At 46.9% G+C, this 16,940-nt stretch overlaps 1 protein-coding gene and 1 long non-coding RNA gene across 3 annotated transcripts in view; one reads left to right on the top strand and one right to left on the bottom strand.

Annotated features, from left to right (window-relative positions):
- The window catches only part of HSF1 (heat shock transcription factor 1), a 97,765-nt gene that overhangs the window by 19,194 nt on the left and 61,631 nt on the right, over positions 1-16,940 (top strand). For both annotated transcript variants that reach the window (XM_037891801.2, XM_037891802.2), the window contains exons 3-4: positions 9,654-9,790; positions 15,521-15,645. In XM_037891801.2, the coding sequence (XP_037747729.1) occupies positions 9,654-9,790; positions 15,521-15,645 (262 nt within the window). The remainder of the gene's footprint in view (positions 1-9,653; positions 9,791-15,520; positions 15,646-16,940) is intronic.
- LOC122464373 lies at positions 1,172-15,633 on the bottom strand. Its single transcript, XR_006288323.1, has 3 exons — positions 15,497-15,633; positions 11,656-11,660; positions 1,172-1,183 (listed from the first exon to the last, which is right to left on the bottom strand). It is a non-coding gene; the product is annotated as an uncharacterized LOC122464373 (long non-coding RNA).

Raw genomic sequence — 16,940 nt, forward strand, 5'->3', positions numbered from 1 at the left:
GGTGGCTGGGCTCAGGGCCCTGGGCTTCAGCCCTGCACAGCAGCGCTTCGGCTTTCTGCCCTGAGCCCCAGCGAGTCTAACATTGGTCCTGCTCGCGGCCCCCTAGCGGGCCCCGGATCCCTGGTTGAGAACAGCTGCTGTAGGTGACTTTGTCTACTCTTCCCTGCCAGGCCAGCAAAGCAGGAATACGCTGGGATTAGCCTAGAGACACTGCTTCAGGGCAGTCTGCTCAGCTTCCTCTCAGCACACAAATACCTATATTTACCTTTTGGCTTTAAATTCTTGTGATAGGCTGCAACATAAAGGATGCCTTTCATATACCCCTCACCTGGAGGCTATATCAAGGATTAGCTTTAATGCTCCATATGTGGGCTTTAGAAAGTATTCCAGTGTTGTTAGAAATGATGACAGTTTCATTACCTTTCAACACTAGTCCTTTGAATAACTATGGGCCATGATATCTCCATGGTTCATGACCAAGGTCTTTGGTTTCTAAGGATCACTTGAATAACAGAGAAACTGGCTAATGTCACTACAGTAATATACAATTTCTCTAAATCATTTACTTGCTGCTGCAGTGCAGGAAGCTCTTTTCAACCACAGCTGTGGTCTAACTTAAATAATACTTCAGAGCCACCGTTCTTGATTTATCCTAGTGGTTTACAAAATTGGCATATTCCAAAAAAAATTTTTGCAGTGGACTTGTATGCTCTTGAGAGTGGTTTTTAGATGTTCTGAGTGTGTTTGAAGTTTTGAGTATATCACTGTTACCTCAGCTGCTCAGAAAGCACTTTTCAGCATGTCACTTCTTTCCTTCTCCCACCGAGTAGTAGAATTGCAATGTCACTTTTTTACCAGCAGGTCATATAACATCCATATCAAAAGTTACCCTTATAACACATCAGTTGTAACAAACCACTCAAAGCCAGGAAGTTCCTAGTTGAGGGCTCAACATTTTAAACGAACAGTATAGACCAAGTTGGTATGCTTGTTTATGGTTATTTTAATCCTCCTGTTTTGCAGGGGTGGGGAGGGATTGAAGCAAAATCCATTTCTGAGTTCAGTACAAAAGACCATCTAATATTTGTAGCTTTCTGTTGAAATGTAAAGATCATCCAGGTGTTTAAACCTCTCCTCATTAATCCTCACTGAATATGCTGTTTACATTTGCTGCCTGGAGTTCCTTCCTAGATCCTCTTCAGTCCAGCTTCTGTCTGTTGCACTCCACTAAAAGCACTCTCGCCGAAGTCTTTTAATGTTCTCTTCCTAGCCAAAGCTCAGAATCCGTATCCCATCCTCAGCCTGTCGGCCACCATTGACATCGCTGAGCATGCACTGCTTCTTGAAATCTTGTACTCCCTTGGCTTCCATGACTCTGTCCTCTCCTGGGTCTCCTCCTTCCTCCACAATGGCTTCTTCAGCATGTCCTTTGGAGGATCCTTCCTATCCTCCCTCCAGTTGTCTGTGGAGGTTCCACAGAACTCCATCCTTGGTCCCCTTCTCTTCTCCCTCTACACCTTATCTCCGAGTAGCCTCATCTGCAAACATCAATTAAACTATTAGCTGTTTCTCTCCTTCTTGTTGCACTATTGAGTGGCTCACGACCATGAGTGCCTACCTCAGGAAAGTCTGTCAAAAACAGGGCAGACACCCCAAACTGGTGGTGTGTTCTATATTAGATTTCACCAAACCAGTAACAAATGTGACCCCTGGACCCCTATAACAGTCTTACCATGGAGTCACAAACAGTCCCCCTAAACTCTCCAGTCTATCTTGCCACTAGGGTGACCAGATGGCAAATGTGAAATCAGGACGGGGGAGGGGGGTAATAAGAGTCTATTTAAGAAAAAGACCCCAAAATCGGGACTGTTCCTATAAAATTGGGACATCTGGTCACCCTACTTGCCATCCGGACAAGCCGGGCTTAGTGATAAATGGTCACTTACACCAAAAATCATGCCACATTCAGGTTGCTTCTAGTCCTGAGAGACCAGTCACTTACCCCAGAGCAACTGGTACTCTAGATTCTACACCAAAGGCAGGAAAAAGGAACGAATTATTTACAGGTTAAAACAAGCAAACATAGTAACTCATTGGTGTGTCTAAATTTTAACAGTGTCAGAGTTGTAGTGATCTGTCTATTCCAAGTGTCTTTCAGGGCAGCCCCAGGAGGCAGCCCCTGGGGATCTCTGGCTTCAGTTTTGAGTCTCTGGCCCTTCAGAGTTCAAACAGCCAAAAAGATGTGGTTTCTTCTTGTCATGGTTTTTGTTCCCTTCCCCCAGAGTTCAAGATGATGGGACAAGTTCATGTGCAGGTCTCCTATTCTTGGGTGCCGGGAGGAGGAAAGGAGGGAGGGAGAAGAGGAGAAGCAATCAACGAAGTCCACATTGGTTTGTGTGGTGTCTATGGGTCGTCTTTTGTTGGGCAGGAGATAACACCTCCTGTAGCAAACTAGCATTTCACACTGGGTAATGTTTCTCTCCAGGCTGGTGGGGGGCCTGGCTTTACAGTTTCAGACCAAACACTTAAATATTACCTTATAACATGGGATGTAGACATTATAAGTGAGATTAATACATGCAGCAACTTACAAGCATTTCATAGAGTCTAAACATGAAATCAGGAGTGGGCAAACTATGGCCCGCGGGCCAAGCCATTTTAAGTGGCCTGTGACCTGCACCATGCGGCTCTGCCGGGGCGCTGGGTCGGGGGCCTCACCAGGTGACTCAGCCCCGCTCCGGTGCTCCAGCCGGGTTACTGGGTCGAGGGCCGCACCATGCGTCTTGGCCCCCCTCCGGCCAGGGCGCAGGGTCGGGGCCTGCAAAACACAGCTCCCAGAAGCCATGGCATGGTCCTGCTTTGGCTCCTACGTGCTCCAATAGGAGCTGCAGGGGCAGTGCCTGCGGATGGGGCAGCATGCAGAACTGCTTGGCTGTGCCTCTGTGTAGGAGCTGGAGAAGGGACATGCTGCTGCTTCCGGGAGCCACTTGAGGTAAGGGCCACTTTGAGCCTGCACCCCCTGAGCCAGGTGTGGCTCCGCTCCCAGCCTCAGCCTGGGAACGGAGCTGTGGATGAGGCTGGAGGTGGGAGTGGAGCCGTGCCAAGGCTGGGGGCAGGGATGGGAGATACGGGCGTGGCTGGAGGCAGGAATGGAGCAGAGCTGGCAGAGAGTTTGGGTGGCATTCCCCCCCCCCCCCCGTGGGGGCTGGCATGGTCCCCGCTGTGTCCCTCCCCGGAACTTCCTCCATGCCCCCCTACAGGGGCGCGCCCCTCAGTTTTTTGACCTCTGCTCTAGGAGCTCACATCCAGGCTACATCTAAGTCTTGCACATTCTACATGAATAACGTCTCTAACGTCCTGCCTCTCCTTTCCCTCTACACAGCTAAGACCCTCTCATCCCAATTCCTGCGGCGTCTTTTCTCTGGCCTGGCCAATGCAGCCTTGCCCCACGCCTGTCCGTTCAGAATGCTGCTGCAGAGATCAACCTCCCCGGTCCGTCGCTTGGACCCTGTCACCCCTCTCTTTGCACCCCTCCGCGGGCTACCTCTGCTGTCATATTAAACAAACTTATCTTCACTTTCAAGGCCCTTCGTGGCCTATCCCCACCCAACCTATCACTTCTCATTCAGGGTTGAAAGGTTGATCGTGTCTTCCAATCAGCCCATGATGCCAGCCTCCGTTGCCTGCTTGTTAAATTGTCAAACACTTTTCTGCCTTTTTCCGAGGCTTCCCCACGTGCGTGGGAGGAGCTTCCTGTAAATAGTCTCAAAACTACCTCCTGTTCCTCCCCCAAACTCTCCTTTGCTGTCATGCCTCCAAAAAACTTGACGATAGTCCCACTGCGGATGTGCTGAGGCCACTGCTTGCCATGCTGACCAGTATTGTCCCATTGTTTCCCTGTTGTTTGTTCTGTGTCCAGCTGTTGAGCTCTCTGGAGCAGAGATTTTTTTGTTCTGTGTTTTGTACAGCTCCTAGCACAATGGGGGCCTGGTCCATGACTGGGGCACCTAGGAGCTACACCAATACAAATAATAATCTTCCCCACAACCCCAGGCTAATACTCAGTTACCAGACTGCCTCTTCAGGATGGTATTTTTGCAGCGCAGCATGTGTGTCAGTTATGGGCCTCCTGTACTCACCAGTCTCTGTGTAACAGCTGTGCCTCCAGCAGAAACAAAGTACATATCTGAAACTTAAGGATCTAAATGTAACGGATATGAGTGTTTGGCTATTTAAAAAAGTCAGTCTGGCATTTAAATCAGAGACAGCACGGGCTGTATTTACTCTTGTGGCATCTGCATAGGGACTGTGGAATTTTAATCTTCCCTCCTCTACTGACTCACTGTGTGGTCTTTGGCAAGTCACTTATCCTCTGAGCCTCGGGTTCCCCGTACCTGTGAGGAATGTTATGGATTGTCTGTCTGGAATGTGTAATATCAAGTTCAGGGCCACATGTCTCAGACAGGAGCCTTGCAAGGTGCAGCAGGCTATGCTCTTCAGAGGAAGGGTGACTTGTGGTTGAGGCACTGGCCTGGGAGATCAGAGTTCTGTTCCCTGCTCTGCCACAGACTTTCCGCGTGATCTTGGGCAAATTACTTAAGCCACGTCTGCATGCAAACCATGGTCTGCACACGGTATGTCGGCGTACAGCCACCAACGTTTGTATGCTGCTCAGGCGTGTGCCTGCTTGCATCGGTGCTGTGCGTACTCACCATAGGTGCGGGTGTCGATGTGAGGAAGGTGTGTGCCACATGTTGCTGTTCTGTGCAGGGCCTCTTGGGAAACTTCCACAGAAGTGACTGGCCCAGAGTTCTCTCGGAACGACGGCATATAATGGTCTCCATCTCACAACGCCATCCATATCTCATCATTTTCACTCCTCTTTTTAACAAAAAAACAAAAATTCCCATGGATCTATGCAGCACTGTTGAGTGTCTGCCATCTCAGACAGAAGCATGGAGCCCACAAAGCTCTGAGCTAGTCTCATGAACGCTGCAAGCACAGGATGCACGATTCTTCCGTGTTTGCAAACTTGCAGGATATACTGGAATAACAGGGACATAACTGTTTCTTCAAGGACAGTTTGAGGGACATACGGAACGAACAATTGAAGTGTGCTGGTATTCATGGAGCAGAGCTCCACTTCTGGGCCCAAGAAACAAGCACTGACTGGGGGGATTGCATCGTAATGTGGCTTTGGAATGAACAGCAGTGGCTACAGAATGCATGCAGAAGGCCATGTTCCTGGATCATGCATGGACACCAGAATGAGTTGCACTGACAGTTAAGAAGCAAGTGACGATCATACTCTGAAAGCTTACACAGCTGTATTGCTATCTCTCCGGGGAAATGATTTTGAAGCTGGAAAATCCACAGTTAATTGTCTCCTGCTCTGCAAAATTGTGACTCGCCACAACGTACAGGACATAGCGGATGCATTTGCAGCAGTGAGGTTTCCAAACTGCGGTGGGGCAGTAGACCACATGCATATTCCTATTATGGCACGAGCTCACCTTGCCAAAAAGGCTTCTTTTCAATGGTTAGACAAGTGTTGGAGGAAGACTGGGAATGCTTTGCTGTTATCAGCGATGGCTGGTCAGGGAAGGTGCGTGACACGTGCATCTTTAAGAACTCAGGATTGTTCAGAAAGCTGCAGGCAGGGTTATTCTTTCCCAACTGGCAGATTGCGACTGTTGATGTGGAAATGCCAACAGTGATTCTGGGCGACCCAGCCTACCCTTTGATCCCCTAGCTCATGAAGTCGTACACTGGTTACCTTGACAGCACCAAGGGAAGGTTCAGCTACTGGCCCAGCAGGTGCAGAGTGACAGTTGAATGTACTTTTGGTAGATTGAAGTGACACTGGTGGTGATTACTCACTAGGTTGGATCTCAGTGAGGAAAATATCCCAGTGGTTATAGCCACCTAATATGTGTGAGGCAAAGGGGGAAAGCTGCTCTCAGGGTGGAGGACGGGGGTGGAGCGACTGTCTGCTGCCATGGCTGGTGGAGCTGTGTGGCTGAGGGAGGTTTGGAGAGACCACTGTAACGGCCACAGAGCGGTTCTGAGCCGAGAGCTCTCTGGGCCCGCAGCTTGGGATGCTGCTCAGAATTGTGTAGTGCTTGCTCCACATTTATAAATATGGCTGGTATTTTCCTGAAGCTATAAATTGTGGTGCTCGGTATGCGTCTACAAGTACTGTTTGCTTTGGCTACTGCTGTGCATTCTGCAATATTTGTTGTGAACTAAAAGATAATTTGATTCTCCAAAGTGAAACTTTATTGTGTTGAAAAAACACTGCAGAAAGTCAATGTGCAAAAAACCCCACAGGCAATATTATACAGATTTTTAACACAACAAGGTGAAAATCTGAAGGAGAAAGGAAGTAAATATGTGTCCCTTTGAGCACACAGGCGTAGTCCATTGTGGTTACACACATTAACCCATGAGAACCACTGTTGGTGTGTATCAATCTGCTGTGTGGCATGGTGGGGGTACAGATGCGCCCTGTTGTGCCACATGACATGTTTAGGGACATAATGTGAAGCAGCCGTGCAGTTCTCCAAGGACTGCAAAGGTGGAAAATCTGGAATTTTTGGATCTGTAGGTCAAACAAGGTCTGCAGCATTTGTTTGACCCATTATTTCCTGGTGCATGTCCCTCTTCTTGTCCTGTGGGGACTGCTGGGCCTTTTTCCTGTCCTCTTTCCCTATGCCGTTAGTCATATTTGCCCTCCATGCCCTCTGTTCATGGTCCGATGTAGCACTGGCTTTACAGGATCTTGAGGAACGTTCTCCTGCATCCCCTTCTTTCTCTCTCTTCAGGGTCAGGGATCTGTGAGTGCAGAGGGGGGCAGCCCTGAAGGCCACCACTCCAGAAGCTGCTGATAAAAACAGAGATGTGCTGTTGGTTTTACAATCACAGTGGAAAAGGAGGAGTTTCAGAACTCCTTTCCCTTACTGACGCTTCCATGTTAGAACACCTCAGCACAGCTCTCTAGCTATGGTGCGTGTGGTAGTTTTCTGCTGCATGGATCTATAAGATTTTGGTGCCTATTCCATGGGTCTGAGCACAGGGCAATGTCAATGAGTGCAGGAACTCTTTTTTTCACAGGTGGTGGGGATTTTAGCTATCTCACTCCTGAGGGTCGCAAAGGCACAGAGAATGTCTGCTCCCAGTGTCCCGAAGCCACTTGGGCCCGTATGCCACTAGCCTGCTTACTGCAATGGTGCCAGCCAAACTGATTGCAGAGTGGCATAGGAAAATGTCCTACTATGGAGGAAGAAATAAGACTGCCATCCCTAGAAACCTGGAGGAGAGGATTGCAGAGTATCTCCATGAGTGTGTCATTGAGCTCTTTCAGGCAGGTACAAGGGACATCCCTGTGCACATAAACAGAGTGCTCTGCATCCCTCCCTTCTCCCACTGCCTAACCCAACAGGGGAATGAAAGATGCCAGCTCTCCCTCTGTTTGCTATACTGCTACCCCTTCTCATACGAGTAAAACAAGGAACAGTCGATACCTTTGTCTTGTTAACTTGGGGACAGGCTGGGCATCATTTTTATATGTAAACGTTGTAAGGAGAAATGCATGCACACACCTGAGTTCCCTTCCCCTTCATCAGGCTCATTCGCACTCACCTGGCAAGACTGGGGCAGAGTCTCAAGCAGGCCCTGGTTGATGGCATGGCTGGAGTCCCCCGCCACATCTTCCAACCCCTTCCTCCTCCTCTCTGTTCACAGCTAGGATCTTTGTCCCAGTCTCCTCCGAGGTATCCACGGTGGTCTGTGGGGCACTGGTGCAGTCTTCACCAAGTATGGTTTGCAGCTCCTTGTACAAGCAGCAGGTCTGTGGCGAAGCCCTACATCAATTGTTGCACTCCCTGGTCTCGTGCTGTCCCTTTCACATGGCACTGCTGCTGATCCCTGTCCTACCTTTTTGCCTGCATCGCCCCCCTACAGTCTGCTCAGAGATGTCCACATTTCTACAGCTGGTCCCTAGCTGTGTGCGCGCGGCCTCTTCTTCCCACTGGCTTGGGAGATCAGTATTTCCTGTCTGCAGCAGGCAGGAGTGCATCTACTGCATGGAGCCGGCCTGGCTGGCTGGGTGGTTGCATGCAGTAAGGGTGAGTTGCTAGGTGTGCTCACCAGGTGAGTAATCAGGAAGAGGCATTTCAAAAACACACTGGGAGTTTTAACAAGTGGGGGAGGGTGGCCTTCAGATTTCTGTGACCCCAGGGCATTTTAAAATTGTGACCAAAGCACTGTGGGACAGCTGCTAGAGGACTCTTTTTAGAGTCTACACCGGTCATTCAGTTTCTACTTTCACACAGTGTTGATCTCAGTATGCCAACCCTGGCTCTATGCCATTCGGGGAGGCGCTTTTACTGCGGTGCTATAATAGGGCACTTCCATTGGCCAGAGACAAATTTGGGTGTAGTCACATGCACACCTGTCGTCGCAAGAAGACTTATGTCAGCCTGTGTAGTGGAGATTTGGGCATACCCAAGCCTAGGTTCTTCATCTCACAAATGGGGATACTTCCCTTCCTCATAGTGGTGCTGTGAAATACTCAGATGCTACAAAGAATACTAAACAAATGCTAAATAAAACCAGAAGGGAGCTCATCCATCTGTGTAGATCAGTACCTCCCCCAGTGAAGCATTAGTAGTGCTAGGAGCACAACACCCCTGTCTTTTTGGCGAGATGCAAAACCGAGATTCTGATCACTTTGCTTCATTACAGATTCCATGGCACTCTTGAGGTGTTAACCCCAATGTCTCGGCCAAATTCCAACTCTGGTAATTACATTCTGCCTCCTTAAATTCCCATCACAGTTTCAGTTAGACGTGTAGTGTTCGCTTCCTGCTCTAATGATTATTGTAGTATTGCTGGGTGGTGGTAAACAGCGACAGGGAATCATCACAAAGGTGTTGGTGTTTCAGTTGTGGATGAAGTGACAGGTCAGGTGTTTGTGTGTCCTGTGCAGTGCTGAGTGTATCAATCGGAGGCCATCTTCTCCCCCAGACTGGATACATTGCAACCCCTTTGGTGTCATGAGAATTGCCTGTATTTGTTTCAAGTTTCTCTTTTTGGCATTACTCTTAAAGAAAAATTTATTCTAATGAATCTTTCCTTCTCATGCCTTGTACTGAACAGGCAAGTTAGGTTATTGCCTGATCCCCAGATGTTTAATGCCGTTAGGGCTTCCTGTTTCTAAGAGGTGCTGTGCTGGGTTTGTCACTGAGACATGTAGCAAGGCTGGGGCTCTTGTCTGAGATGAACCCCAAAGACTCCAGTTCCCCTTCCCCTCCACTGCCCTGCACCCTTGGGAGGGAGCTGGCATGTGGAAAATGAAGTGGTCTAGCTGAGGAGGCACTCACCACCTTTGCTGTCAGCCTAGCAGAAGGGTAGGGTAGGCAGTGTTGGAATGTCTGCTGCTGGGGGAGGGGTTGGGTTGGGTTTCGTACACTGGCAAGGGGCTGGAGGAGGGGGCATAGGAGGCAGAGGACATCCCCTCAAAGGGTTAATGATCCCAAAGACTGTTGAACTCTGTGTCTGTCCTTGGCGAACAATGATAGATTTGTGCTTGCAGTGACGCTCAGTCTTTCGATTGCCCTGCTTTTCTCTAATGATCCATCTTTGACTTCTAGATGGCTTTCGGAAGGTTGTCCACATTGAGCAGGGTGGCTTGGTGAAGCCAGAGAAGGACGATACTGAATTTCAACATCCGTACTTCATCCGAGGCCAGGAGCAGCTCCTGGAGAATATCAAGAGGAAAGTAACCAGCGTAAGTGTACATAACGGATATTCCAGGCCAGCCAGTGGGTAAACCCCTGTGACACTAAGGAGGTTACTGTCTCTTTTTTAGTCAGAAAAGCAGCCACATGCTCTGGGTATCAAGGGGATTCTGGCACGGTAGTTTTCATTCTCTGCCAAGTGGTTTTCTAGTTGACTCCTGCATCACATTTCATTCAGTCACAAGCTGCAGTGCCAATCAGTTTGTGGGAGATACTTAGTGTGCCAATTTCTCCAATTGCTCTCTTAGCATCTGGCTTGATTATGGCGCTGCTTGGGATACCCTGGAGACAACTGAGAATTTGGCCTGTAACATGGAAGCCAAATTCACTTGGCAAATTGGGAGCCAGCTTCACCTCCAGATTTATTTCCTTTTCTTTTAAAGTACTATGTAGGTTTGGCCTAATGGAGGTTATGGCAAACTTTCCTCTCCCAGAGGGAGATGTCAGAGGGCAATTGAACCTTTGCTGTAGAACGGGAAGGAGCAAAGCAGTTATTGGCTGAACTGCAGTCTTCATTTGGAGCGTTACATAAGAACGGCCATACTGAGTCAGACCAAAGGTCCATCTAGCCCAGTACCCTGTCTTCCAACAGTAGCCAATGCCAGGTGGCCCAGAAGGAATGAACATATCAGGGAATCATCAAGTGATCCATCCACTGTCTCCCATTCCCAGCTTCAGGCAAACAGAGGCTAGGGACATCATCCCTGTCCATCCTGGCTAATAGGTCCATTGATGGCTATCTTCCAGGAACTTACCTAATTCTTTTTTGAACCCTGTTATAGTCTTGGCCTTGACAGCATTCTCTGGCAAGGAGTTACACAGGTTGACTGTGCATTGTGAGGAAAAAATACTTCCTTTTGTTTGTTTTAAACCTGCTGCCTATTAATTTCATTTGGTGACCCCTAGTTCTTGTGTTATGACGAGTAAATAATGCTTTCTTATTTACCTTCTCCACACCAGTCATGATTTTATAGACCTCTATCATATCTTCCCTTAGTCGGCTCTTTTCCAAGCTGAAAAGTCCCAGTCTTATTAACCACTCCTCCTATGGCAGCCGTTCAATAACCCTCATACTTTTTGTTGTCCTTTTCTGAACTTTTTCCAATTCCAATATATCTTTTTTGAGATGGGGCGACCACATCTGCACCCAGTATTAAAGATGTGGGCGTCCCATGGATTTATATAGAGGCAATAGGATATTTTCTGTCTTCTTGACTATCCCTTTCTTAATGATTCCCAACATTCTATTCACTTTTTCGACTGCCGCTGTACAGTGAGTGGATGTTTTCCGAGAACTATCCACAATGACTCCAAGATCTTTCTTGAGTGGGAACAGCTAATTTAGACCCCGTCATTTTAGATGTGTAGTTGGGATGATGTTTTCCAATGTGCATTACTTTGGATTTATCACTATTGAATTTCATCTGCCATTATGTTGCCCAGTCACCCAGTTTTGTGAGATCCCTTTGCAGCTCTTCACAGTCTGCTTGGGACTTAACTATCCTGAGTAGTTTTGTATCATCTGCAAATTTTGCCACCTCACTGTTTACCCCTTTTTCCAGATCATTTATGAATATGTTGAATAGGACTGGTCCAAAACAGAAAAAAAATTCAGTTATAAGGCCTTTGAAGATGAGACTCCGTATGTTTCTGGGAGTAATGGGAGCAGCAAGAAACACGGGTGTTTAAAATAACGTTCTAGTGTGTGTTAAACTTGTTAACCTCCACAGGGAGTCCCAAATACTAATTGCTGCACTTTTCCTTTAAACTAGGGTAAACCCGCACCCCAAAATGCAGCTCACAACTGCCTTCATTTTTAATAGCTGTATCACCAGGCTAGGGTAGGGATCTCCACACACGCTACTCAGTTCTGATCAGAGCAGACCCAACCTCCTCTCACAGTGGAACATTCCATGCTGGGATGTGGGTTCTGCACAAGTCAAATCTATTCAAGATAAAGGCAACCATGGCCTGACCTGGACTTGTGGGCTGCACTTTGTGCTGTGCTGTGCTGTGCTGCCAGGTATAAAATTGTATTCCTGTCTCATTGGTGGATATGAGGAATCCTATTCAGAAACTTTAAGTGTCCTTAGATCTTTTCAAGTCCTGCCCTTTGTGTTTGCTACATGTTGTCGTCTTGGGAGTGGATTTAGTTCTGTCTCAATAAAAAAGCATTTTATAGAAGCATTTTGATATTTTAGGTGCCAAACGTTTCTCATGAACTATTAGACTACTCCATTAGCTCTGAAATGTGGGTGGAAGATGCAGCCAGCCAGGTTTTCAGTTATCCTTTTCCAAAAATCCTTCCAGGCCACCCATACACCGCAGTACACTGTGCTGCATGATAAAGTCCCAGTGCACTCTGCAATAACTTTAGCAATAATTAGGTGCCACTTTCGCTGAGCAGCATTTAGTACCTCCACAGCGCTGCACGGTCAGCGAAGGATATACCACATTGTGAGGTGCAGATCCCAAAGGGCCTGCTAGCTAGTAAAGGTGGGAGGGAGCTGCTGTTGGAATAGGTGAAATGTGTTAACCCCTGTAATTGCTGGCAGGTTCAGAGAGCTCTCGCGTGTTAAAGCCTTTGCAATACGTACCAGGGTGCTGTTCCTCATGAGATGTTTGTCAGGAAAATGAAACGGGCTCCTCAGAAGCTTCCCTTCAGCCCTTTAAGTACTTGCTATGGGAATGATGAGGCTGGCTGGCTGACTGCTGCTCAGGAAGCACTGGAAGAGGCTCCCCATCCCGTCTCCATGTCTTTGCTCTCATCTTGTCCTTTCCTGGTACTGAAGAGTGAGCTCTGTCTGATCCTTTTTTCTATTAGTCTTGTAAACAACAGCTGCTTTGTTTCTCTAAGAATGTTCAGACTTAGCAAAATTAGACCTCAGAACAGTGTCCTCTGCTAAACATAATGTGCTTGATTGCAGAGAGCAGTAAGTGTCTAGTATACATCTTCAGTAAAACCACAGCGGTAAATGTGATCTCTTGGGGCTTGTCTACATGGCCACTTTACAGCACTGCAACTTTCTCGCGCAGGGGTGTGAAAAAAGTGTAAAGTGCCAGTGTAGACAGTGCACCAGCGCTGGGAGCTACTCCCCTTGTGGAGATGGGTTTTTTTACAATGCCGCAACTACACAGCCACATTAAAGCACTGCCATGGCAGTGCTTTAACATTGCTAGTGAAGAGGTGCACTTCATCTTCCTAGCCTCTCAGCTCCATGTCTAGTTGAGGCTGGTCTTTGCTTCATTGTTAGTTTGAGGTGTAACTCAAACTATGCCTCTAACCCATCTCCCATCCACACACACATCTCATGCTTGAATTAAGTGGTGCTTTAAGCTTGAGCTAGATGGCCCATCCCAGGGTGAAGATGTGGGCTGAAGTTTTAGTGTTGCTGATCTTTGCTTCAGTCTTCACGGTTGAGGATTTCAGGGAGATTCCCAAACCTGAGCCGTTTTTTGTAGGTGACAAATCTGAGGAATTGTCACAGATTGAAGTGTCACTAGAGGAGCTTTTGGAATTAGTTGAAAAACTTAACAGTAACAAGTCACCGGGACCAGATGGCATTCACCCACGAGTTCTGAAGGAACTCAAATGTGAAATTGCAGAACTATTAACTATGGTTTGTAACCTGTCCTTTAAATCAGCTTCTGTACCCAGTGACTGGAAGATAGCTAATGTAACGCCAAAATTTAAAAACGGCTCTAGGGGTGATCCCGGCAATTAGACTGGTAAGTCTAACGTCGGTACCGGGCAAATTAGTTGAAACAATAGTAAAGAATAAAATTGTCAGACACATAGAAGAACATGAATTGTTGCGCAAAAGTCAACATGGTCTCTGTAAAGGGAGATCATGTCTTACTAATCTATTAGAGTTCTTCTGAGCGGATCAACAAACATGTGGACAAGGGGGATCCAGTGGACACAGTGTACTTAGATTTCCAGAAAGCCTTTGACCAGGTCCTTCACCAAAGGCTCTTATGTAAATTAAATTGTCATGGGGTAAGAGGGAAGATCCTTTCATGGATTGAGAACTGATTAAAAGACAGGGAACAAAGGATAGGAATAAATTGTAAAATTTCAGAATGGAGAGGAGTAACTAGTGGTGTTCCCCAAGGGTCAGTCCTAGGACCAATTCTATTCAGCTTATTCATAAATGATCTGGAGAAAGGGGTAAACAGTGAGGTGGCGAAGTTTGCAGATGAGACTAAACTGCTCAAGATAGTGAAGACCAAAGCAGACTGTGAAGAACTTCAAAAAGATCTCACAAAACTAAGTGATTGGGCAACAAAATGGCAAATGAAATTTAATGTGGATAAATGTAAAGTAATGCACATTGGGAAAAAATAACCCCAACTATATATACGATATGATGGGAGCTAATTTAGCTACAACTAATCAGGAGAAAGATCTTGGAGTCATCGTGGATAGTTCTCTGAAGACATCCATGCAGTGTGCAGCGGCAGTCAAAAAAGCAAACAGGATGTTAGGTATAATTAAGAAAGGGATAGAGAATAAGATGGAGAATATCTTATTGCCCTTATATAAATCCATGGTACGCGCACATCTTGAATACTGCGCACAGATGTGGTCCCCTTGTCTCAAAAAAGATATACTGGCATTAGAAAAGCTTCAGAAAAGGGCAACTAAAATGATGAGGGGTTTGGAACGGGTCCCGTATGAGGAGAGATTAAAGAGGCCAGGACTTTTCAGCTTGGAAAAGAGGAGACGAAGGGGGGATATGACTGAGGTCTATAAAATCATGAGTGGTATGGAGAAAGTGAATAGGGAAAAGTTATTTACTTGTTCCCATAATATAAGAACTAGGGGCCATCATGTGAAATTAATGGGCAGCAGGTTTAAAACAAATAAAAGGAAGTTCTTCTTCACTCAGCGCACAGTCAACCTGTGGGACTCCTTGCCTGAGGAGGCTGTGAAAGCTAGGACTATAACAGGGTTTAAAAGAGAACTGCATAAATTCATGGAGGTTAAGTCCATTAATGGCTATTAGCCAGGATGGGTAAGGAATGGTGTCCCTAGCCTCTGTTTGTCAGAGGGTGGAGATGGATGGCAGGAGAGAGATCACTGATCATTACCTGTTCTGTTCGCTCCCTCCAGGGCACCTGGCATTGGTCACTGTCAGTAGACAGGTTACTGGGCTGGATGGACCTTTGGTCTGACCCAGTATGGCCAGTCTTATATTCTTATGATCTTTGAGTTACTAAAGTGCAGTAGCTTGAGTTACTCCTCAGGTGCTAATCTAATCTCACTGTGTAGTTGGAGTGTTTCACAGAGTGGTCATTTTCACTCTGCCCTCACTCCAGTGGGCTAGCTTGTTAGTACGCGAGTTAACTGTTGCAGTGAAGACACACCCTTAGAATGTGTTACTTTCAAATTAGGTAGCTGTTGGTGCAATGGAAGACTGTAGAATTAATCAGAAAGTCAGTACAGTGCTGACAGCTGTTTTACAAGGTTCCAGTGCAGCTGTAGCGTTTGCATTTCTGACCTAAAAGGATTCTGCTCCTTCAGGGAAGGGTCTGTAAATGATAGCCTTGTAGAAAAGTTATATAATAGGTGGCTGATCTGCGCCTGTCTGATTCGTTATATAATTAGGCCAGTGAGGATGGGGAAAGAGGATAGTTAATCTGCATTGCCATCTTTGATGCTTAGAGAACAATTTTATAGGGTGAAACCTCACTGTCCTCTTCCTTTCTGTCTCCAGGTCTCCAGTATAAAGAATGAGGATATAAAGGTTCGTCAAGACAATGTAACCAAGTTACTGACTGACGTCCAGATGATGAAAGGAAAGCAAGAGAGCATGGATTCCAAACTGATAGCGATGAAACAGTACGTATATGGGCAGGCCAGGAGACGTGGAATAATGTGCTCAATCTGACTTCCCTCTGAAAGTATTGTGTTCAAGACCTGCTCTGGGCAGAGTCTAACTGCTTTGCATTGCTCTCTGCTTTCTTATGTTTGCCAGAATCCCAGTGGTCTCAGGAGTGTAACCTTTGCTTTAAGAGGCTCTCTCCCCAGGGGAAGGAGGAGCTGGGGTTTGGGAGGGCTTCTGAATCCTCTAAATCCTCATAAAGATCTTGGTATCGTAGTGACCAACGCTGCAATCCTAGACAGAGTAAGGCTGTACTAATTTCCTTCTGGAATCCAGCATGGCCTTAAATGTCAGTTGGAGGGACGGCTAAGAACAGAGTGATGTCTACCTCCTAGATGGCGTCACAACCAGACGTCTGATTCTCTGCATGGGGCTGGGTTCTGTCTCTTGATTCTCTTCCATCAAAATGTGGACGTTCTGTTCTCCATGTTCTTACACCAAGACCATCACCTTGGTGTTCAAGTGACGGAATAATTCTGACCCCTTTGTTCTAATACTGCTGTCATCTTTGAGCCCATTTTACGTGCACAATTTAAACTTCCACTTTGTTGCCAGCAACCCAGTACTTTCCCTTTGGTTGGGAGCATAGGGCAAGTGATCTTGTCTAGTCACCATTAACGCTCTTTGGCAAGTCAACCTTTGGGGGTCATCACAGAGCACTGTTGATCACCCCTTTACTGAGATTAAGCCGACCTCCTGACCCACACAGGTCAGATTAGAATTCAGAAGTATGTAACCTATGCACGTTGGCGTCTGTAATCCATACAGCAGCGGCTGGTTTTCCTGCCCAATGGCCGGATTTATTTAAAGTTATGCTCTGCCAGTTAGGAGACTTAAGATGAGATTTTTTCAAAGCCACCTATGAGATTTAGAGACCCAATTTCCATTAATTTTAATGGGAAATGAACATCCAGATGCCTTAGGAAGATTTGCAAATCTCGGCTGAGTGGAATAAGTCATCTCCCACAGGAGATTTGCCTCAAGATGAGGGATAGCAAATGTCCAAGGTTTTGCCTTTGTTATGAAGAACCCTCCACCAGTGTTCCTAGGGACTGACCTTCTGTGGCTTACCAACTGGGGAGGATGCTGTCAAGTACAGCGCTAGCCTTCAGCTCGCTGGCTGAACAGAGCAGGCTGGCCCAATGAGTACCTGGATGTGTGCATGCCTGATGGAGAGCACATCTTCCACACTGCCTTCAGAGAGCTCCCTTCTCCTGGATTTCATTGCTACCCCTTGTACTTACAGGTCACT

Source organism: Chelonia mydas, chromosome 2 (genome assembly GCF_015237465.2).
Source record: "Chelonia mydas isolate rCheMyd1 chromosome 2, rCheMyd1.pri.v2, whole genome shotgun sequence".
Classification (NCBI taxonomy): Eukaryota; Metazoa; Chordata; order Testudines; family Cheloniidae; genus Chelonia; species Chelonia mydas.